Consider the following 24,444-nt stretch of genomic DNA (forward strand, 5'->3'; position numbering starts at 1 on the left):
GATATTAAATTGGTCTCAATTTTTAAACACTATAAATAATTTCTGTTCTTTTTTTCGGTGAACAAGGCGTTTTTTATTTTTTTATTTATGAGTAAAATGATTGGAACTCAGCAGGGTCATTGTTTATGGTTACTTCTAGTAGGTAACACTTTTATCTAAGAATAAAAAAAAGAAAACAAAAGGTATCGAAATGGAAAAATATTTGCGTTCAAAAGTTACGTTTTCTGTAGTTTAAATTTAGTTCTATGTGTTTTAAAAATATTATTAAAAAAATAATGATTTGTTAATTGGAAAAAAAAAAACTTCCTTTTAGGAACTTTTTCTATTCATTCTGCCAGTAGCGAATTTACCATGTCGCAAGTATGAGGCCCCCCAAAATGAGGCCCAATTCCGACGGGCTCCAAACTTGTATATCAACCACTGCATTTCTTTATAGATTCTTCAGGGGGCCTTTAAATCATTGTGGGCCTAGGGTCTCACTTTTAGCTAGTCGGGCCCAGCAGAAAAGTCAAATTTGATAGTAAACTGTGTTCTGTTTTTGTATTTTGCTAGCTAAAAACTGCAATATAAGTTATAAGCGCGCGTCACATGTTATAATTTTACCTCTGAAAATAACACGGATTCAGTAACTTGTTTGGCACTTAATTTTCCCTGCAACAACAGACCATTCTAAATGAATCTTTTGAGGATGAATCTAAAATCTAGTCAATACAATTCTAAAGATTTTTTTTTTTTTTTTTGTGAGGTTAAGTTTAATTTGTTAATTAACAGATATCGTTGCCCCGCTGTCTGACTCTGGAACTTTAATTTAAATCTTGAATTCATTTTTCGATCTATTATCTTCTCAGAATCCGGCTTGCAAGTCTTCATAACAAGGGCAATTTCAACTTTTCTCGACCCTCTGAATGGTTGGTTAACGTCATATATTTCAATAATATCTGTCACGGTCAATGTTGCATTAACCTGTTAATATAAAAAATTACCAGCGACTTTATTAACCTAATTAATCACATTGACCATAGCACTTATATCCCTAATTTATATAGCCTTTTTATTAAGCACTTTTATTATACTTAGCCTGACTGTCACGGATAAATCTGAGGCCAGGTTTTGCTTCTGCAACTAGACTACTTAAAGACTTCTGGATTTCACTTAATGACTTACTTAATCATAAGGTACAGCTTAGAGCTGAAAAATTAAAATTCTAAAATAAAATTATTATTTCAGTTACGATGGAAAACAGCAAATTTCATGTGATTTCCCTATTAAAAGTTTAAATATAAACCCCATTGTTACAAATTTCGTTGCCTTGCAACAGTAATGTTAAAAACAATCATAATGAAAATTTTGAATCAATGCTTCTCTGAAGCAAGCATGAAATTAGCAAGAATAATCCTAGAGAGGGACATGGATTAAATTTTAGTGCAAACTGCTTAAAGTTTTAGACACGTATATAGGTTTGTTCTCTTTTAGTACCGAGCATATAATAAAATAAGGTGAAGTTTCATGATGGTAAAATTATTCTGTTTCAGAAATACATTTACACTAAAAAGAATAAAATAACAGAATTTTTTTTTAAATATTAAGCACTTTTCATAAGGCGCTCAAAAGGACAAAATAACTTTTCTGGGTCAGAAAGGACAATTTAAAAATTCCTATAGTTTTTGTAAATTCCAAGGAAATGTCACCACAAACGAAGGAAAGAGCGGTTCTAGTCATTTCAAACCAAACTTTCCCATTAAGAAAAATCTGCATGTTTCAGCACTTAAGTTATGATTGAAAGCTAGATGATGATAAGAGAGAAATTCTCTTCATGACTTGAGCCGTCCTTTTCTTCGTTAGTGGTGACATTTTCCTTGGAATTTTCGAAAACTGCAGGAATTTTTGAATTGTCCTTTCTGACCTGGAAAAGCTATTTTGTCCTTTTGAGTGCCTTACGAAAAGTGCATAGTATTTTTTAAAAAATTCTGCTATTCTAATTATCTCAGACTTTAGTTAAGATTCATTTTAAAAAGTGAAGTTTTACAAGAAACTGCAAAACAATTGAACATATTGCAGAAAAATTCCTGCCACTTAGAAATTAAATGCTCACGGCACGGGCCTGGGCGTCTCTGCAGTGATCTGCTTTAAAAGTTATTTTTGGCAATTTTCAATCAATCCAAAAATTTAATAGCACCAGCAGTTTACAAGTCAAATTATTGTCTCGTGCACTGGCAGATTAAAAGCTTTTGTGTGCATGATGAAATAAAAAAAAAACTGCATTTTTGCTGGCCCATATAAAGAGATGCAAAATTCAATAGTTAATAGCCTGAAGGGGGGAGAGATTAGATTTGCTCGCATGACTGCGCTCCCCAGTCACCTGCCAACCCCCCCCCCCTCTCCCCTTCGTCTGACAGACAAGCACCTCCCGGGTCACGTGGTTCCGACCGTTCCCACGCCACGTCACACCATCTGCCGCTTGGCAATCAGCTGGAAGGGGCAGAAAAAAGAACCACAACACGGAATGGGGGGCAGACCAGACAGGCGATCAGCTGGGTCCGCTTTTTTGTTGTTTATTTTGGATGGGGAAAACGGGCCAATGATAGACACGGATTCAACCATTTCAACTCTAGTTTTCGACTGCCTGTTGCCATGCGCCTGAAGCTCAATTCTGGCCAGTAAAGCAGACGATGAAGTGAAATGATACATTGCAAAATAGAAAGGCAAAAAGCCGAACTAATTTAGGACCTAAGGTAGTTCGGATTTTCAAAAAAGAACCGAAACATAAGAAAATACAGTCTGTCATTGAATCAAATAAAATGGATATCCGGTTAAATCATGAATGAAAATAACATGCAGTGGCGCAGCAAAGGGGGGGGGGGAAACACCCCCCAGAGCCATTGGTTTTAACATAAATGCAAATTCTAATAAAGTAGTTCATGCATATGAAAGGGCTGTGTTGATCAAAAAACCCACCTCAGAAGGTATTTTGATCAAAAAATCTCCTTTGGAAGTTATTTTTCATCAAAAAAAAAAAAAAAAAAAACCCTCCAGAAAGTATTTTTGATCATAAACCCCCGCCAGAAGTTACATTTGATTTTTTTTAAAAAAAACCTCTATAAGGTTTTTTTTTTTATCAAAACCCCCTTCAGAAGGTATTTCTGGCTGCGCTGGTGATAACCTGCAACACAATACATAACGCTACTATTATGAAATAACATGTTTTATCAGAAATGAACTTTCAGTGTTTACAACATAAAGGGAAAATATTTACAGTACTGCATGAACTTTGTGAGGAACTATTATACCGTAAAGAACTTCTGCTAAATACACCGACTTCACATAAAGAAAGTTGAAATAATGTCTGTAAGGAAAAACTGACATAAACTCATTCTACAAAATCACTTATTTTCTGCTGATAGAGCTTTGGTGTGTTCGTATTTTTGGCATTCTACTGTATCAAGAGTGCAAAGTTGCAAAAAGTCCTGTACCTGTATAGCTGCATTTCCATATGTATAGAAAATAAACAAACCAATAAAATACAAAAAACTTATCTTAATATTCAAAATAAAACGCACTGCTTAGAAAATCACTTTTAGGTTTCAGAAGAAGCTTTCCATAAATTTAGTGTGAATTATTTTCCCTCCGTAGATCATGGATTAATGTTCCTAGAATATCGAAAATCTCTCTCTCTCATCTCCTTCTCTATTTATGTGAAGCAAAATGTACCAAATACAGGGGTACCTGGGAACCAGTGATGTTCCCATCAATTTTTCTGAGGGTATACTCACAATAATCCATTACGCACAATACCTGTATGCGATCATATGCATATGTTATAATATGAAAATCTTTGAAGCTTGAGGGTATACGCTATGTGTCTAAAAAATGTTTGAGAGTATACGGCGTATATAGAGTATACCTTATGGGAATAACCACTGTCTTAGGGAGGGGAGGGGGAGGGGCAATCGAGATGTTTCTCGTTTTTAGAAGTTCTCGTTATTGGGGAGGGGGCGGGCGTCTCTGCTAAACAAATAAATTAATCATACATTCATTAACCGCTATCAGTAGATCATAAACCTTACCAATTGTGCAAAGCTTGACCACGAAAAGAAGGCGGATGACCTTGAAGCGAAACATCATTAGTATCATCTGTAATAGGTAGAATCTGCCAGAAAGAACCGAAGGTCATCCGCCATCTTTTCGTGGTCAAACTGTAACAGCCTTTTGTATTTGTAACATTTGTTTTTTAAAGTGTTTACATTCAAAAGGACTCTTCTTAACGTCACTTGCGGGTATTGACCGTCACTGAGGGTACCGTAGCAGACGAACATCAGATTCTCCAGCGTCCATTACCACATGCATTTTTTCAGTTGAAAAATTTTTACTTCTATTTTAAAACGAGGTCTTTTGAATGCTTTTACTTAGAAATGTTAAGAATGATAAGCGTGTCATTTGATGTACGAAATATTCCCTTTATAATCATACTAGCAAAAATACCCGGCGTTGCCTGGGTCAGTAATAATTATGAGAAAAAATCGTTACTTGCTTTTTTTTTCTGGTTTAAGTGAAAGAATTTAAAACACATTTTTTTGACATGATTAAAAGTAGAGTTTCTTCCTTACCCATAAAAGTAAAATAGCAATAAGTATAATGAACAAAATAGTATTGATTTAGAAACGAAAGCACTATATTTAAGCATATACAAATTTCCAAAACATGAAATTATTCTTCTCATGTTTAAAAAGATTAATCTGTTGATACTTTTTTTTTTAACATGGATCTAAAACCTTCTCTATATTGCTATTGACGTTGCTCGTTATCCCCTTATACTTGCTTTAGTTATTTTGGGAAATTTCAATCATTGTGGGCTCTTGGTGCGATTTTACCGAATTTGCGGGAATCGTTTTGGGATATCTTCGATGATGCTCCCTCCTTTCCTTACTTTGTAAAAATGATGTATTAATTTTCGTTACAAAGATATTATCGCCAGGTGCTGAGATACTTTTGGTCACCATAAAATAGCGCTAAAGAGTTTCATTCGAAATGTTTCCAAAATAAGTAGCAAAATTTGGCGATTGTTTGAAATTGTGCAAAAAGGAAAAATTAATGGAAGTTTTTGTACTGTTTATGGATTAGCTTAATTTAGTTGCTGGATTATTTAACACAGTAAAAAAAGTTTTTTAAAGATTCTTTGATTGGCGATATTTTGTTTACATGGTGAAAACTGAGAAACATTATGACGTAGTCTTCGACTTCAAAAACAGCGACATTGAAAAAAGCTGCCAAATGCATCAGCTACGGAAATATTTCTGCAAACATTTTGGCGATCTGCTGGTTGATTGGATAATGAGTAAGTGTTCAATCAGCATAAATAATAATAAAAACCATTAATTACACTAAAGTTCCGTTTAAATGGAAAATGATCAGCCAAATCATGTATTATTTGCCAATCTTGTGCAAAAATCTTACTTCAAGATTTGACTTGAGAAAAGCCTTGAACAGTCACGAAAAGCAAAGATAGTCAACAATACAACAATAGTCGCTATCGACAGGGAGTTGAGATGATACACTAAATACTGTATTGAGTTTAGGAAAGTCTTCGAACATGGAACTAAAAAGCTCATAACTCGTTTTTTATTCTACTTAGAAATTTCGAATAAGTGCCATCTTCAGCAGAAAAATCAGAGCTTTCGATGGACATATAATGTAAATATGTGCAAGTATTTTTTCATCCCTATATTAGAGAATTTATACGAAAATTGTATTTTATTGCTCCCCTAAGGGGGGGGGTTTTGCCCCCCATAACGGGACGAAAACTACCCTATGTGTTATTCTGATGCATAAGCTATATTATTGTAAAGTTTCATCAAAATCCGTTCAGTAGTTTTTGCGTGAAAGAGTAACAAACATCCATACATCCAAACATCCATACATCCATACAGACAAACTTTCGCATATATAATAGTAGTAAGATTTTCCCGATTTTAAACCTCTTGGCTCCTCAGCAAAAAATAGGTAAAAACTCAAATTTTCTTGTCATTTATCCATTTTCTCAGCATTTTTCAAGCAACCGTAAGTCTGTCTGAGCATTAAGCATTACACATGTTCATCATGTACTCGTTTATAAAGTCCAGTGATAATTAAATAAAGAAATTTTTTTTCGCACTATACTAACATTTTGAATCAAAATACTCGCAAGCGAAAAGTCAAATGGACCATTGCCATTGCTGCCACCCACACCATGGGAGCAGCACACGAAATGTTATTTTCCACACTATGTCCTTTAGGATACTAGAGGCGTAAGGCAAGAACACCTGATCTTTCACCCCACTATTATTCCTTGGGGGACTAGGGTAAGGCCACCAGTAACCAGTAAGGGTTCCAACAGATTTGCAAATCATCAAGAAGGGTATCGTTGATGATAGTTAAAGGAACTGAATTGGAAATGAACATGAAAGTTAGTAGAAAAGGAAGTGGCCTGTTTAGCTAAAAAGTAACAGACAGTCATTAGTTTGGATTTATATAATAAGCCTTTTAGACGGATAAAACTGATGTTTCTGTGGCCCATGAATACGGTACAGACATCTAGCGTTATCAGAGAGAATTTTATGAGCCGCAGTTGGTATTTACAAGGCAGTGGTAGAAGTTTATGAACATCTACCACGAGGTCAGCTAGTGTTTCATGTTCATTTGAATTTAATAAGGCTTTGGTTTTGAAAATAAATAACTTTTGCACATTTTGAAGAGGAAAAAGGAATTTTGTCTATTACTCATCCTGTCTTTTACCGGGAATCATCAGATTTTTCGGTGTCTGCTACTGGGTGTCGGATTTTTTTTTTTTTATTTCGAATCTGAGCAAGAGAATCCAGAAGCAGCTAAACGTTAGATGAGATGTTTCGTGAGAGAAAAATAGTTTAAAAAATTCTAAATTCATTTAAAGTCTCAGAAAATTGAGCTAACCTGAGAGCGATGTCTTAAGCATGTCTGTGACTGGAGTGGTGCTGTTACCCTACTTGAAGAGACCCCAAGCTTTCAATGTTTAATATCATACTCGATTCAGCAGTTGAAAAATCGAGTTCATGAAGAAATTGGAAGAATTGGCACGAAGACGGTGAACAAAGCCTGATTGCATGACTGCATCCCTTGATTCAAATGTGATTCAGCCAAACGTAAATTTTAAAATTTGACGCAAATAACAATTTGGTATTACCAAGCAAATTTCAAGGCAGCATTGTTTTTCGTTGAATGATACACTTCGAGGATTTTTGTTTTTAATATCTTCATCCGATTGAAAATAAGATTGCGCAGAGAATTCAAAAACCAAAAAGTTTTTCATGGAACAGCAATTGTACTAGCCTATAGCGTTTAGAAACTAGAGATTACTTTTTGCTCTTGAAAATGTATGACTCATTTTATTTTAAAAACATTTATAAATGACAACATAGTTTGGCAATCAGGGGTGCCCACAAGGGGGGATTATGGCACAAGTTGCGCCATGAAATTTTTTTTTCGGGGGGGGGGGATTTTTAATTTTCTTTTTAAATTTATTTTTTGATTTATTTTTAATGAAAATTATTTATTTTATTTTATTTTCTCTGTTTATATTTTATTTCATTTATTCATTTAGTTTGTGTGTGTGTACGTCATTGGCGTAGCACAGAACTATTCTAATAAAATAATAATAATATTAATAATAATTAAAAAGAAAATGAATAAAAATTAATACATAAAAAATACTTAAAAATAAATCAATTCATTATTTAAAAAAATTAATAAAGCAAAAAAATAGAGCTAAAAAATAAAAAAGAGAAAGAGGGCTGAGATTTTGGGGGGGGGGGGGGGTCGGGGGGAATTTGCACTATTGAACTTGGGGGGGATATGGGCACCCCTGTGGGGGATTGTATCAATTCTACTGATTAGACTCTAGAATTTCACTTGAGAAAAAAAGAAAATAAGTCCAAATTTTATGTCCAACTTTACAAATTAAAATTTTCAAATGGATATCGCAATTATTCAAAAAGTAAAATTCAACTCTTCCCATCATATCAATTAGGGCAGGTACGCTCCATGTGCTTTCCTGGTTCATCTAGATTCATTTTGAATTTGGAAAACGTTTCTTCCATCACTGAAAAACGAATCAAAAACTGATGTTATTTAGTTGAGAAATTCTTTCTTCCACGTTGAAAACGAAAGGACCATTTACAGATCCTTGGTTAAACACATTTAAATTAAATTAAAACCACAAAACAATAAACCATTATTTTTCTTGCAATAAACTTACTTATTGCCTACAAAAAAGAACAGCAATGATAATTTAACAGTAAGAACTTTTCACATTCCATTTTACTGGTCTTCTGATCTATGTCATTATAAAAAAAGTATTCAATAACAATTTTCAAAAAATACAAAAGGGAATTAGGAAGCACCTTTACCAATCGTGTTTCCACAAAATCCTAAAAGCTATTAAGTCATTTATGTGAACGCTGTATAACACCTTACTTGGCTTGTATTGATAAAACCACGTCTCTGTCTATCAGCAAATTTTAAATCACTGTCAAAATAAAAGTTCGTTCAACAGAAATGTTCCTTCATTTTTCGGAAAAGGAAACTCGTAATCTATTCTTTGGGTGCCAACTCTGGGCTCTAAGATTTCCCGCTTCAAAGTTTTTTTTCGAATTCTTGAGCTTCGCTCGCATTATGAGTCTTTGCATTGTCATGAACATGAATATCTTTAAATCATTGGCTATGGATAGAGTAATTAAATCGTCAACAGATTATTCTATCCCTTATTGAAGTATCATCCAAGTGTACCTATTCTACCGTGGGAAAACCAAATCAGTGGCGTAGTGAGGAATTTCTAGCAGGATGACACACACATATACATCAGTATACATGTTTTATGGCTTCATTGGTGCATTACCACCCATCCCCAACTTAGCTACATCACTAAATCAAATGCAGTACCAGTGGCGGAGATTGGGGCTCATAAGTGGAGGGGGGGGGGGTAAAAAAAACAGACAACTAAAAGTCGTGAGACTTTTAGTGTAAGTAAAAAATGAAAAAAAAAAAAAAAAAAAGAAACAAAGAAAAAGTACGACATTTTATAAGGGCTTTGAGAAAATTGAACACATAAGTGGATATTGATGTAATTTAACTCACTGGTGGAACTTAATTCACGTTTTTCTTAAGATTTTGATAAATTTTATACACAATAAGTACACACAAGTTCTCCGAAGAAACACTTAGACATGAATTAGACTTACATTATTTACCCCCGAAGTATTTTGAGGTGTCACAGACACTTGGTAATAATTTTATTAAACAACTATAGATTGATAAAGTAAAACAATTGATTTACTAATATCTAAACAATGAATACATCAACTAAAAGTTATTACTTGTACTAAATAATGTTTCGTAAACAGATATACAAAGTAAAACAAAGAATTACGTTTTGAAAATTTTGACATTTCTGCTTTGTAATAATTTCTAATGAACCTCTTGTCTTTTCGTGTTTCATTACTATTGTTCCATTTTGTAAGTTTTATTTCCCTCGGTTTCCGATTTCCTCTCCAAAATAATTTCTTTTTACTGTACGTGTCTTTATCAAAATGCAAGCTCCGGCTTTTCGTTCGATCATTGACTCCTATGATCTCAACCACCTACTTTAACTATCTCCTTGATGTACGTGAGTTGCTTCCACCGTTCCTACCCCTCTTTCTCTTAACCCTGCATCCGCTAACGGAGCCTATTAAGTTGCTTTCGTTATTGCATTTATTTTTGTTTTGACCTCTATTAAAGAATAAGGTAAAAGGGTAAAAGGATGTTCTCATATCCTGTACTGAGAAGAAAAAAAAGTAGCTACCTGTAGAATAGTACGGCAATTTGATTTTGGCAATTTGCATATTAAAAAAATCGCTGCTCAGTTCGACCCTGTGTGGCATGTTATACATATTTATAAAGAATGATCGAGTAACGCTCCTGACGTCATTAACAATGAAACTCGCTCCACGCCATCCTAAGTTGATAATATTTTTTGGTAATGTTTGGCATGCAGAGAAATGCTTTATTTTGACGAGGCTGAACTGGATCCGGTATTTTAACTGTCTTACTGTTACGACTGTCATTTTAAGAGAATGAAGAAACGAAAAAGAGTGGTCAACAATGAACACTATCTACTGGAATGTAAGGTTCATCCACTGGAGTTAAGGTTAAAATTTCAACCGTCAAAATATCACCAAACAGGCAATGGCTTCGTTCGAATGTAGAAGCAATTTTCAACCGTCATACCTTGACGGGCGATTTTCTAGTAGTACTAGATTTAGTAAGAATGTACTTTGTACATCGATATAAAAAATTTCAAAATCCTTTTTTTTTAATGTCTTATTAGTGTTGTGTGTGTGTGAACTAGAGCAGAGTCATACCAGGAGCGCAGTTAGAACGGGTTGAGACTGAACTCCTCCTCCCCAGAAGTTTTGTTTTATCAACCAACTCTATAGCGAACTAGGACTCCCCCCGACGCTAAATTCTAGCGTTTGATGAGGACTTCTGTATTTTAGAAGTACAAGCAATTTAATACGCAAAAAAAAAAAAAAAAAAAAAAAAAAAAAAAAACTATTTTAAAACTAGAAAATCGCCCGTCAAGGTAGGACGAGTGAAAATTGCTTCTACATTTTTTGAACGAAGCCATTGCCTGTTTGGTGATAGTTAGTTTGATAGTTTAAATAGTAACCCTAACTCCAGTATGGATTAACCCTAAACTCCAGTAGATAGCGTTCATTGTTGACCGTTGTTTCACTTCTTCATTCCAACTGAAATGACACAGTCTTATTAGTAAAACAGTTTAGTTACCGGATCGAGTTCAGCCTTATCACAATCAAGCCTTTCCCTGCATGTTAAACATTACCAAAACATATTATCAAAGTATCATGCCGTGGTGCGAGTTTCATTGCTGAAACTCGCGGGTTACTCGATCATCGGCTATTATACATATGAGGATAATGCTAATGGAGTTTAAAATTTCAGTGAATTTTAAACTTCCTTAAGGGAATATTTAAATTCGATTTCCGATGGGAGAGGGGGAATGCTTTTTTTCTCCCTTTTTCACTAAAATAATAATAATAATAAAATAAATAAATGAAATCGCAAAAGTGGATGGCAACGTATTTCTGAATAATTTGACCTCAAGATACCATAGACTCCATGCAAGATACTTAACACCGATTGCGCTCGTGCGCAGCTGTGAAAACGAAATGTTCTCTGAGAATATATGAACGTCGCTCAAGATTTACTGAAATGGCTGAAGTCATTACATATATCCAGCAGCAGCCGAGTAAATAAACTTCGTTGCGATTTGGGAAACATCACTGCTGCTTAGATTTTGAAATTTTTTTATCACGATACTAAGAAAAAAAATGCAGTAACTTTACTAGAGAATGTCTAGGAAACGGAGATTCCATAAAATATTCTAGTAACGATACAGCTTCTTAAGTAGCATTGACAGGGTGTTTTAAAAAAATTTATGAAAGATTAGTTTCCTAGCAATTCTCAAGTACTACTACAGTTTTTATTTATTATTATTTATCTATTTTTTTTTTTTTTTTTTTTTTTTGTGTACCTGACAATAGCAGTGGCGGATTTACCGTGTCTCAATTGCGAGGGCCCCCGAAAATAATCTAAAACTGCGCGTGAGAAACAATTTATGTTAGACAAAGAGGCTCCTAAACGTGTCAATCAGTCACTGGAAAGTAGATCGTTGCAGAAATCGAACACGTCAGCTGTAATCAATATCATTATTTTCAAGTATTAATGTTAAATTACAAATTTAAAAAAAAAAAAAAAAACCCTCACTCAGATTATCGATTACAGTGGCCGCCGCTTATATGAATCACATTTGTTCCAAATCTTAGTTTTTATTCCATAAAGCAGCTGATTCAATAAATCGGCTAATTCAATAAAGCTAGATTTTATTGTTTTTGACAATTTGATTCATTAAAGCGGCTGATTCAATTAACCGGCGTCCACTGTATTAAGACGAATCTCGCGAGTTCGTACAGCCAGGGTTCATACTCTATTCGGATAGAAAAATTCCATGATTTTCCAAGACTTTTTCATGATTTCAATGAAAATTTTCATGACCTCGTTACGCGAAGAGAATAGCACTATTTAATCTCAAACTTGATAATTTTTTAGAAATGAGCATTAGCAAAACGTCTACATGAATGCTACGGCCTCATTGAAGCCCTTACTCGTAATGAGAAAAATATAAGTGTACACCTAAAAAACTAAACTATTCTTATTTGTCTTCATCATATAAATTTGAGTCAAGTAAAAATGCAGCAAAACGAATATGATGATCCTTAAATTGTCAGATATTTTATTTATAAACAGGCAGAATGATATTGAATGGGACAAAGGTTGAATGAGTCATCACTAAGTTTTCAATAAATTTGCTTCAAAAGTTGCTTTTTAGTGTCAACAGTGCATTTAATCATCCACGTTACTTGACAGTATTTTGATTCTTTTAAGTAAAGCCACATACATAGTTTAGTTTTTTATTTTCTAAATCAGATCTTTTCTGAAAAAACCGTTTTGTAATGAATCAATCTTATGATTCAAAAGTATACTTGTTTTGTTTATTTATTTGCAGATTTTCAAATGCATATAAATTAATAGAAACAAAAATTCCAGAACATGTTTGATTCCTGACATTGAACATAGCAGTGGGTCACATGGATTAGTTTTAAGGGCCGTATGTTGGGCACTACTGTTTTAGAGTATTAGAATTCCTCTTTTTCTGTATTCTATCGCCTGACTAAAGACCTTTATTCTCTAAAACCTTCAACAAATTAAGATAAATTCTGATAAGTTTAATAATAAAGTTCTTAAGAGTGATGGAATCGAACTCGGGTGCAATTGAATAGGTTTTTTTTTTTTTTTTTTTTGAGTGGGCGTGGCGAAACTAAGAACGTGAAATTTCGCTACTTAAGAATATGAAACATAAGAAGTGTTGAAACTAACAGTAAATTCAAAATAAATGATGTCCAAGCAGTAAAATCACATCGCAAAAAAAGACAAGCGGCTGCGACAGAAGTGGATGCAATGAGATTTCAAAATTCAGATTTGATTTTGAGATCGTTCAATTTTTCCACTTTTAATAGCTTTTATGTGCTATACTGTTAAATCACTCAAGATTTATAATGCTTCTTTAGTTACTGTTACTTTCTCTGTGTCCAGGACATTTTTCCATGACTTTCAATGAAAATTTCAATTTTCCATGACTTTTCCAGGTCTGAAATTCGCTTATTTTTTTTCCATGACTTTACAGGATTTCAATGATCCGTACGAACCCTGGAACACATATACATTTTAGATACATCGAAATTTTTTCTAGATAATGTGGGAAATAGGGAAAAGGAGATGATCAAATACTGAAATTTGGCAGCCGCAAAAGCAGAATCACGAGGGAAAATTGAAAAGCCTTGTATTAAATCAATTAAAAGTATTTTATTTGGTTCACAAAGAAAGACTGGCAGTAAATATTTTTTAAAGTAATCATTGAGCTTTCTCTCCCAGTTACAAATCGCGTTAATGATGAAAGCTTCGGAATTGTATTTAAAACCAGCTAAAAATGGTTATAATTCGAGTTCTATACAAGCTAGGAGTTCCAAAACAATTCCATGAAACGCAGAAAATATTGTACTTTCGATTGATTCTGTTGTTTCAAATGTACAAGTAAGCTTTCACTACCGAAATTCCGCACGGTTTTCAATTAATATCTTCGGTAACGCCTACATAGGAGGCTTGGAGACCCTCCTCCAGAAATGTTTTGGAATTGATGTCCGAAAAACGCCTAAATAAATGCGTTTTTAGAACATCAATTTTCCATTATTACTCCAACCGAACAACAAAAAATTCTTTTCAATTTCTTGCAGGGGACAAGATTGAAAGCGAGAAACATTTTTGAAGACCCTTCTTTTCTGCTTGACCACGAAAAAAAGGGGGGGGGGGAGAAAGAGAGGAGAACTTAATTTGCTAAGCAATAATCTGATGCATCTGTTAAGAAAATTTTAAATTAATGATTTCGTTTTGAAACGATGGAGATTTTTCTCCCAAAATTGCTCCTGACCCCTTCTGAACACCATTGCCTCGTGCTCACCAATGCAGGGTTCCCAAACTTTAACGATTCGCGGCACTCTTTGAAGAATTAGAATTTTCTCACGACATCCTATAGTCTAGTTTTACAATACATATTATTGTTATCATGGACACTTCGCTGCACCCCTCACCTCTTCTTGCGGCACCCAGTTCGAAAATCCCTGATCTAACGTATTATAATTATTACTATTTATTTATTCTTTTTTTTTTTTTTTTTTTGCTAAAATTTTGGAAATTATTTGTGAGCAAACTAAAACCACATAATATAACTACCTTTATTTAAATTTTTTTTCCGATTTGGGGGAGGGGGGGGTGTCTCGACCCCACCCCTATATACGCCCTTTTTACTCTTAAATTTCTGCTTCAAAACATACCAGGAGCAAATTTTATTTGAATACCTTGAAAATTTATGAAAAAAAGTTTCCCTAAAACAAAAAAAGTGAATCAGTTTTCAGAGAGAGGGAGAGAGAGAAGGGGGGGGGGGAACAATATTGTTTAATAATTTTTTTATACTTTACAACTTCGATATTAACCATATTTGTAGGTCAAGCATTCATTGGCGGTATTTTTATTTTTAAGTAATTTGGATCGTATTTTTCTGATTGTAAGCTGGGAACAAATCTGTGACTTGTTTTCAGCAGTTTTATCTTTCAAGGATTTGGAGAATTAAAGTTAAAACAATTGAAAGGTCTTTCAGTAGATTACTAAACTCCTTAAAAACCTGGCAGATACGCACAACAAGCCAAATTTGCCAAAACCACTTCCACTTGGCATTGCATAGGGGATGAGTTAGCCAAGAGGATTGACCTTTCTGAGGCGATTGATCTTTTCAGTCAGAAGAAAGCCTGTAAAAAATTTCAGAAATGTTTTTGTAGCTAGACTTTGTGGCAGATGAACAGTTATGAGCTATTATAACTGATTACCCCCCCCCCCCCCCCAAATACAAGTAAGTTAAATAATCAATCATATGAGAGGGAGAAGCAAGGGTGCCCATACAGGGAGGCAAGTGGGGGATCAAGCCCCCCCCTAGAAACAAGAACTTCCTTGCCTTTTTTTTTGCAAAAATGTAAAAACATTTCTTTTCCGGCCATTAATGAATAAGTTATTAAAAATGTCAAAAATTAAAAACTCTAAACTGCATCAAAATAAGTTTCTATGGGGGAAATTATCCTGCTAAACCATGAGGAAAATATCTGAGCCCCCCTCCCCCTTTGAAATTTTGCATACGGGGGCCCTTGGTGAGAACCAAAGGGATGTAAGTGGACATTTTCAAGTTTCAAGTAAAAGGAGTTTAAAGTTGCGATCCTAAGTAAGCTGTCATTGAAATTTGTTTCAAAATCATGCTGCACTGCATCATTTACCAGGGCTACTATTTCTTGACCAAAAATAGAGAGGTTTACCTTCCATTTGTACCGGTTAACTGCATATTTTTAATTTTGGCACTTGCATTCCTCTGCTTCTCACTGCCTCATATGTTCTTTAAGTAAAACAATGCGTAAATAAAACTTATATAATAGTTATCTTACTCAAAGCTTCTATTTTCAGTTTGAATTACATAATCATGTTATTGGTAAAAAATAGTCATGTAACTATAAATTAAACAACAACTGCAAAAAGAGGCATTTTTCACTGATCCTGCGACCAAGGCCCATAATTGAATGTAAGAGAAATGAGTTTGGGGTTCAAATTTCATCTCAAATTTTAGGGGCATGCTTTAGCTTATGTTTAAAAACAAAGCCAACTATACAGACTAAAGCTAGCCAGCTACTTCATATTATCAGCAAATTCAGCACCTTAGACAGTAAATTACCATGTACAGGGCTCCCAACAAATTTTTAGATAGTCCTGCAAAGTAGTGAAAATGTGACTGACCTTAGTCTGGCTTTGAGGTACAGAAATTAGGATTGCACTGATTAATCAGAAATCGCTCACTTTGCTGATTTTCTAATAATTGACTGAAAAAGAATACTTTAATGAAAACTACTTTTGCTTAGAGCAAGTAACTAGTGGCGAATGAATTTTGGGTAATTAATTGGAAGATTTTTTATTTTTTTTAGGGAACAATAAATTAATATTTTTTGGAGAAAAAATATACAAGTGGATGAAAGAGAGGTTGTAGGGAAAATCCAAAATAAAACTGAAATTTTAAAGGAAATAGGAGGCAAAGGAAGAGACTAGATTTTGAAAAAAAGCTGAACTTTTAGGGACTTGAAACAAAAAAAAAAAGAACCTTTAAAGGAAAAAGAAGACTAGTTGGGAGCCTTGCATATGTCCTTGTGTGTTCTATTTCTAACACCTTGCATGTTAGATATCCTGATTTTAAGGTACTCACTTTAAAATCAGGTATAAAGTAAATAACATTATGTTCAAGAACATTAAATGCTTAATTTTATTTTTAGATTGTGGGGAAAAAACACAGGCAATAAAATTAAATTTTATCACAAACAAAAAGTAGTAAAATCATATTTAAAATGTCCCTTTTAATTTTATTATATATATCATTATTTATTAAATATCTCTCCACAACAAACCAATAAAAAACTATCTACAAAAGACAAAATTGTAAATTCATACTCAACGTATGTTTAAAAAATGGAATTTAAAAAATGTCTTCATTCAGTGAAATGATGTCATTCAATTATGATATTATCAAAGCATATATCATAATTTATATATTACAGAAATTTATTGAAAACACTTGGTATCAACATCTTGTTTTCAACAGCTTTGCTGAATATCAGCTCATTCAAAATTCATATCAAGGAACAAAAAAATAATTTTAAAAATCAAACATAACATTAAAATGTGTGAAATGGGTAAATACATTTGAAATATGAACAACTCATAACTTCAAAAAAAAAAAAAAAAAAAATGCAATAAAACAATTTTTTTTTACTAAGCAGATTTTAATCATTTGGTAAATTGGGTTTGCTTTGATAGATAACTTTTACAGTTACACAGCATTTTTGTAATAATCTCTGCCTAGGATAATACTAATTAAAAGTAAAATTAACTATAGCTGGGGCAAACCTAACCTGGCAGCATTGTGAAGGCTACGCAGATCCTAATCACAGCATTACAACCCTGTAAGGTTAGGTTTTCCCCCAATTATAGAATATTCATGACTAAAGAAATGGAGTTATTCACTGACTCTGAGAAGTATATTTACAATCTTAGCAAAACAGCACATGATTTTTTATAACTTAAAGCAATTTACAATTAGTACCTCATTTTATTAAATCTTTTTACAAAGCCGTGCAACTTAAATGGGAGTTCTTTTCAATTTTATTGGAATTTCCTTAAAACTGCCGGAATACAGGCTACATACACATTAAAATAAATTCTGATAACCAAAAGGCTTTTTCTATATTCCCACTTCTTTTATCTAAGCCCTGTATACAAGAATTATTAGTATACGCCTAAAATGAAAAACCAACAGAAAGAACAAATTTTCAAGAAAATACAGCAAATAGCTATTTCAAGGCTGCAATGGAGCTTCTTCATCAGTGCAAGAAGCTCACCACACCAAGGAAGTCGGTATTTATACCAGATGGGTCAACCAGTAGGAATTCATGACACAAGACGACAATCAACCAGTCAGCAAGCAACAGGTCAACCCCGGGGCACGCATTTTTGATCATTTTTCATTTAGTACATCAGTTTCTTGTTTTCTCATATTGATGCAACTATGAATGCCTCACTTCCAAATATTCAGCCGAGGATTCCTACTTTTGAGTTTGTTTATCAGTGTTCAATAACTTTATTTTTAAAATGTTTTTCGTTGTTTTTACATTTATTTAATATGAGTTAAAATACTTAACTATTGCTGTTCATTTTTTGTTTAAATTTTCATTGCACTAAAGAGGCAATTATGTGAACTGCGGAAAAATTCAAAATAAGTAGAGTTATTGAATACTTAAAAACTTCTGTCATTATAACCACTATTGATACTTGCAGTTAGAAATATAATTGACAAACAGAAGAAAGTTCTATCCTAAACTCAAAGTTAACCTAAAAGTTATAATTATCATTTTACACCCTTGCTATAGGTACAATACTAAATAAAGCATTTTTAACTTTAGTCGAAAAATATTTTGAGTATTTTCGGCATAACATGCAAAAGTTTTTTTTAATATAAAAAAAGTAAGAAAAAACAACATTTGTGACTTTAATAAAATACTGATTGATCAGATTCTTTCAAGCATGTTTTAATGGCAACAGGACATTTTTGCATCTAGTGGCATCAAACTAGGGATAACAATTTCATAATCACAGATGCAATCAAATTTGATATCAATAACTAACTGCATTTAAAACTATTAAAACATTAACAAAATAGCACTAATATATAAAAATGAGCTTCATACAAATAAATTCAAGTAAAATTTTGATAGTCCTATTGACGAACCAATAGTTTGACACCACTACTATTAGCCCACTCGCTGTCCTGGTTATGTCTGCTCAATGTTAACTCAACAGATACTAGGTTTTACAACCAAATAAATTAACAAAACGATTAAAAATCAGATTTTACAGGTTTTCTAAAGCCTCAACTTATATCAGTATGTGAAATTCCAACTATGATTTCATGCACATCCTAAATGCATACAAGACTAAAATTTGAAAGCCATGTATTCTGAAAATCAATACTTTAGAAAGCAGGGAAACATCAGAACATATAATAATTTATTCAATAGTGACTGCATTTAAAAAAAAAATATTTTTTTTAAAATGTGATAGAACATGTGACTCATCTTAAAAACTAAAACTAAAAATACAAAAAAAAAAAAAAAAAAAAAAAAAAAAAAAAAAAAAAAAACAACAACTATGTATATAACATACAAACATTATGTCACATACACACAGATATAACTTCTGCAAAAACTAATTTATATATTTGTAGTTTTGAAAAAACTGGTTAAATTGTGTGTGTTTTTAAAGAATTACAATTTTGAAGACTAAAGAATTACTCTCTTACATGTTGTTGGTCTCTTTTTCCTAATATTTTTTAATACAAAATGGCTCCCTTGTATCAGCATTTTTTTTTTTTTAATACGAAACTAGAAGAGACACACTTTTAAGTCACTAAATACCACATGCCCGAGGAAAAAGAATATAAGCAATGCCTAGCGCAACTTCACTTGAATTGAAAATGAAGACATAAAATGTTAATCGAGTTTGAAGACTGTTTGTTAATAATGTCAGGATATTCTTTACACATGTTTAACTGTTTGTAATTACTACTGTAAGACTCTTTTATGTCAGTCAAAACATTTTTATGCTGGACATCTTTAACTCGAAAATGTAAAAGGAACAAAATATATTGCCATGATTTTCTTTATTTAAAGTACATAAAGTTCAAGTTTTTATAAAATGTCATTTTCTTACCTTTAAAATGTAGTTGAAAATAAAAACAAATGTACTTAAAAAATACCTTCTTCACTTTTTCCTAGAGAAAGAATGTATTAACTAATTTAGTGTGGGCTTATTTATCAAAGAAAATCAACTACAGAACTTTTACAGCAACCAGCACATCAAACCCAAAACGGATGGATAGTCATGAATAATTCTCATTCTTTTTGTACAGCAATGTTCGCCCATATAGCATAAATTCGCACACAACTGATAGCTTATTCCTGCTGTAAGAAGTTATACACTGATTTTTTTTTCTTCTCAGAGACCACACAGCGATATGGATTGTCGCTATTGACTATAACTACCTTGAAGCAGAAAGTTACCACCCATACAAGCATAACTACCTTTATGTCTCAAGCAGTACTGTAATAGAATAGCAGTTATAGCATTCCCGGTACTGATTTTCTTTTTAGTATTCTCTATTCACATTTGTTTCAAATTAAATTTTTTCCTATTTCTCATTTCATTGTCAAGACTTTAGTTTTTTAATTTCTTTATATATTCACTTGCTCACTATATTCACTTGTGCAACAAATACTATTGAATTAATGATGTTGCTCATTGTATAACCACCTACTTGATGAGTTGTTGCCAGCTATTAGATGTTACTGCACTGAAAAGAGTGCATCCCCAGGATACAGAGCTTAACTTCTAAGCAAGCTCTTGAAAGCTCAACTCCGGCACGTTGCTTTTTTATCTTTCAGAATTCATTAGCTACACATGAATAAATGTTTAGGTTCCCATACTTTATTGGTAGAAATTAAGTCCTGGTTTTAACTCTTAGTTGCGTTAAATATATTGCAGACCACTGTATGCTACAAATGCAAGCCAAAGATATTGTTAAGAAAGTTTGCATTATTTATTCATAACAATTAGCAGTTGACCAACAAAAACCGCAGAATAATTGAGTCAGCTATGACTGTACAACATTATTTAGAAATGAAGTATCATCTAATTTACTACTGCCAAATACTTCCAATATTTGGCATAAATTAAAAAAGGGTGAACAAATAAAATTATTTCAACAATTTTGGTGCATTTTATTTAAAAACAACTCATGATTTCCACTCTTTACCAAACAAAAACATTGCATTGTTCCTTCATCTCTTCCACATTTAGGAAAACATACCACTATAAAATGCAAAATTAACCGTGACTGAGCATTTGAAGTAACGCTCACCCATTTCAATAAATATCATTTAATGATTTATCTTTAATTAATTAAAAACTTAATAAATCTGTTAATGACGAACTCTCATTCCAGACCAGCTCAAACAAGACAAAGAGATTTGGGCTTTATCGTCCACCATTACAGCACAGATACACATATATAAAGATTAAATTTATTGTCCGTGGCAGTAACATGATTCTACAGATTTTGTAATGGACGTGGGGTCTCGGCGAGAGTTGTGATTCGGCATCATGCAATGAGTCTTCTTAAAGAATTTTTACAAAATTTCCAGAAGAGTTCAGTCAATGTATTCCCACCAATCTTTCTCATAGCCTTCATGAACATGCTCAAGCAGGGCTTTGCATCGACTTTCACAATATCTGGGAACCAAAAGGAAAATATGTTACAATGAGGAATCAGAGGTTAAAAAACCAAACAACTATAATTTGAGAAAAGGTTTAATTTTCATTTCTTGAAATATTTCTACTTTTGAGTTAGGTAGCTTGCTCAATCCATGTTCATGGGTGTGACATTTCTATTCATATATTTGAAGGGCTTGGGGTAAGAATGTGATTTTTCAAAGTTATTATGCATTCTATATGCTGCAATACTAAAACTAGGCTTGCCAGATGTCCCAGTTTGACCGGGAAAGTCCCAGTTTTCAGATACAATTCTGGTGTCCCGGCCGGTTTACTTTACATCCCGGAAAATGAAATTTAACTTTAGATGAACAAAAAAGTCGAAAAATAACTAACTACGAAGGATTGTTTAGGATAATTACTTTGCCATTTGTAACATAAAAACGTAAAATAACTTTTGAATTAGCTTGTGAAGGCATTTACAACAATATTGAAACCAAAAGAGCTAATAAAAAGTACATATAAATATTGTTAATTTTTTTTCCTTATTCAAAGTGTTTCTCCTTCCTTAAGTAACTTGAAAATATTAACATGTAGGAAATAAAATTTATCTGCTTGGGTCCTGTATTACTCATGATTTTGGTTCATAATTTAGTGACCATTTATTCATAGCACGTAAAATGAACTACCGTCTAACATACTCTAAAAACTAGCCAAGGCAGTGGCGGCTTGTGGGAGGGGCCGGAGGGGGCCAAAGCCCCCTCACTTTTTTCAGACAATAATTAATAACTTTTTATTTATTTCCCCCTTTTTTTTTTGGTGTGTGCATGCTTGAAATTTAAAAAAAAAATGGAATGTATGTGTGGGAGGAAAAAGGGGGAGGGGGTCCAGGAAATATATTTTTTTGATATTACTTTGTTGCATTTTCCCCCTGAAATGAAATTATTCCTCCTCATATTCTCAACTTTTCCTTCAAGGGGGAATTTAAAATTTTAAATTTTCAATAATTACAGCTAGTTGACACCCCCTCCCCGCCCCGTATTATTTCTTTCTCTCATTTTCTAAGTTTGTCTGAAAATAAAAGTCTCTCCAAACAAACCCCCCCCCCCCCCCCCCCACCCCCTTCCCGTCAAAAACATTACGAAACATCTCAACTTTTATTTCCAGATTTTCAATTTTGCAACATTTCCAGGGAAAGTCTCTGAATACCTTACAACATCGCTTAAAATTGCGTTTGAAAATCACTTAAAATTGAGTTTTTGGAGCTTCAGTTTCAAAAGATTGCTGTCTCTAACATTACCAATTATGGTCCTACTATCTCGTTTTTAAGCCTTCATTTTCAGAAGGGATTCGAGCGAGTGCCCTCAAACCGCCTTCCTTTAATATCATCAAAACATAGGTTTTTTAAACAGCGACTTACCAAAAAATTTAAGTGGAATAGTCTCTCCTCCTCATATTACCGTAGAATCTTGTGCTTAAGTTTTTAAGACTTCAATTTTGAAAAGAATTCCAGGGGAGAGCGTCAGTACCCCTTTTCGTAAAAATCTTGAAAGTTTGTCTACAATTGCGTTTTTGGAACTGCAATTTCGAAAAATTGCAGGGGAGAGGAGGAATTGATTTCTATTTATTTTTCAAAAAAAAAAAAAAAATGAAGAGAGTCCTGAAGCTCCATCCCTTAGCATAACATCAATAAATATGTTCTAAAACCTCGTTTTAAGGCTTCGATTTCTGCAAATTTCCGCGGAGTCCTCTGTACCCCCCCTCCCCGTTTCCCCTAACATCACCAAAGACAGTCTAAAATTGCGTTTTTAAAACTACTAAAAGTTTCAACATTGAAAGAATTGATGAGCAAATCAAATCAATCAAATTGATGAGAATTTTTTCCTATTGTGCCCCTCCCCACCCTAAAAACTATTTTCTAGTTGCGCCACCGCTGTGTATTGTGTTGTATGTACATGAGTGCATATATTGTCAAAATATTATTTTTAATTCAAAAAATGTTTTTCCATTGTTACACAGAAATTATTACTTGTTTTAAGTTACTGCTCATGTAGTTTTAACGAAAATGTAAGAAGTTATCAATAATTTGAAGAAAATAAAGAGTTTGATATTGTTTTTCTTTGTCTGCAGAAAAATTCTGTATCTGGCCCATGGAATAACATGTAAAAAGGTGCACTTGCATGAGAATCGCTCAGAAATTTTTTTACTACCTAGTTTCTTAGTTTATTTATTTATTTATCTTTTTTAAAAATTTAGTTTATCTATTTTTACCTTATTTATTTTAAAACGAATACTGAGATGTACTTTCATCTTTGCTAAAGGGTTTTAATTTATAATTTTTACATATTTCTCTGATAACAATAGTTTTGCACTTTTGTAAATTGGTCTTGCTTAAAATAAAATTAATTTTACTCATTCAAAATAATTAGTGAAACCTCCCTTAACGAACACTCCCGAATAACGGACACCTCTAATTAACGGACATTTTTGCAAGTCCCAGTCCCTCAATATAGGCCATTCCATGTAATTCACTCTGAATAACGGACACTCCGAATAACGGACAGTTATTTCACAAAAAATTTTCCTTGCGATCATAGCGCTTCCGGTTTTTTTTCTTTTCACAGAATATCTTAGTAACTGCTTGCCTTACAAAGCTTTTCATCCTCCACAACTGATATTCCACCCCCACCCCCGTCATTTCCTTATCACTGTTTCTTGGAATTAAAAAGGTGGTAAGGGGCAGAGGCAGCGATTGGGGCTTAAAAGTTGGGGGCAGAAAAAAAAAAGAACTAAAAGGCATGGTACTTTTTGCGGGCAGCAAAAAATGAAAAAGAAAAAAAAGTCATAATTTTGTAACGGCTAGTTTTGAGAGTATTGAAGCAGATAAGTGAAAACTGATGTCAGCCTAACAATTAACGTATGTTTTTCTTAAGATTTTAATGAATTTTGTACATAATAACTATAAAAGTTAAGATAAAAAAGAAGAAACTGAGCGCTTTTTCTAAGTGGGGCTCTCGGGAGATGCAATTGAGCAGACCGGCGCCGGTAGTAGTCGGCTTTATGGAGCCGTGGTTTCGTTGGGTTGTTTAATTTTTAGACATGAAAAAGATTTGCCCATATTCAAGGTCATATTGCCAACTCTCAATCATTCAATAGTGATACTCGAGATTTAAGAAAAAACAGATTAATTACACTTGACGTAAAATGTAGTAAACCTTTCGCAATTGTTTCGATTGTGTTCTACAAAGGGAACAACAGCCCATTTTGAAAAAGGTAAATTAAGTAGTTCCTCCTAATAGCGGACACCTCCCAATAACGGACAAAACTTCTGGTTCCTTGACTGTCCGCTATTCGGAGGTT

At 33.3% G+C, this 24,444-nt stretch overlaps 1 protein-coding gene across 1 annotated transcript in view; it reads right to left on the minus strand.

The window, feature by feature from the left end:
- Positions 1–20,877: 20,877 nt before the first annotated feature.
- LOC129227312 (E3 ubiquitin-protein ligase arih1l-like) overlaps positions 20,878–24,444 on the minus strand; it is a 30,738-nt gene continuing 27,171 nt past the window's right edge. The window contains exon 14 of the mRNA XM_054861856.1: positions 20,878–21,105. Within this exon, the coding sequence (XP_054717831.1) occupies positions 21,024–21,105 (82 nt within the window). The 3' untranslated portion in view covers positions 20,878–21,023. The remainder of the gene's footprint in view (positions 21,106–24,444) is intronic.

This window comes from Uloborus diversus, chromosome 8 (assembly GCF_026930045.1).
Source record: "Uloborus diversus isolate 005 chromosome 8, Udiv.v.3.1, whole genome shotgun sequence".
NCBI classification, from domain to species: Eukaryota; Metazoa; Arthropoda; class Arachnida; order Araneae; family Uloboridae; genus Uloborus; species Uloborus diversus.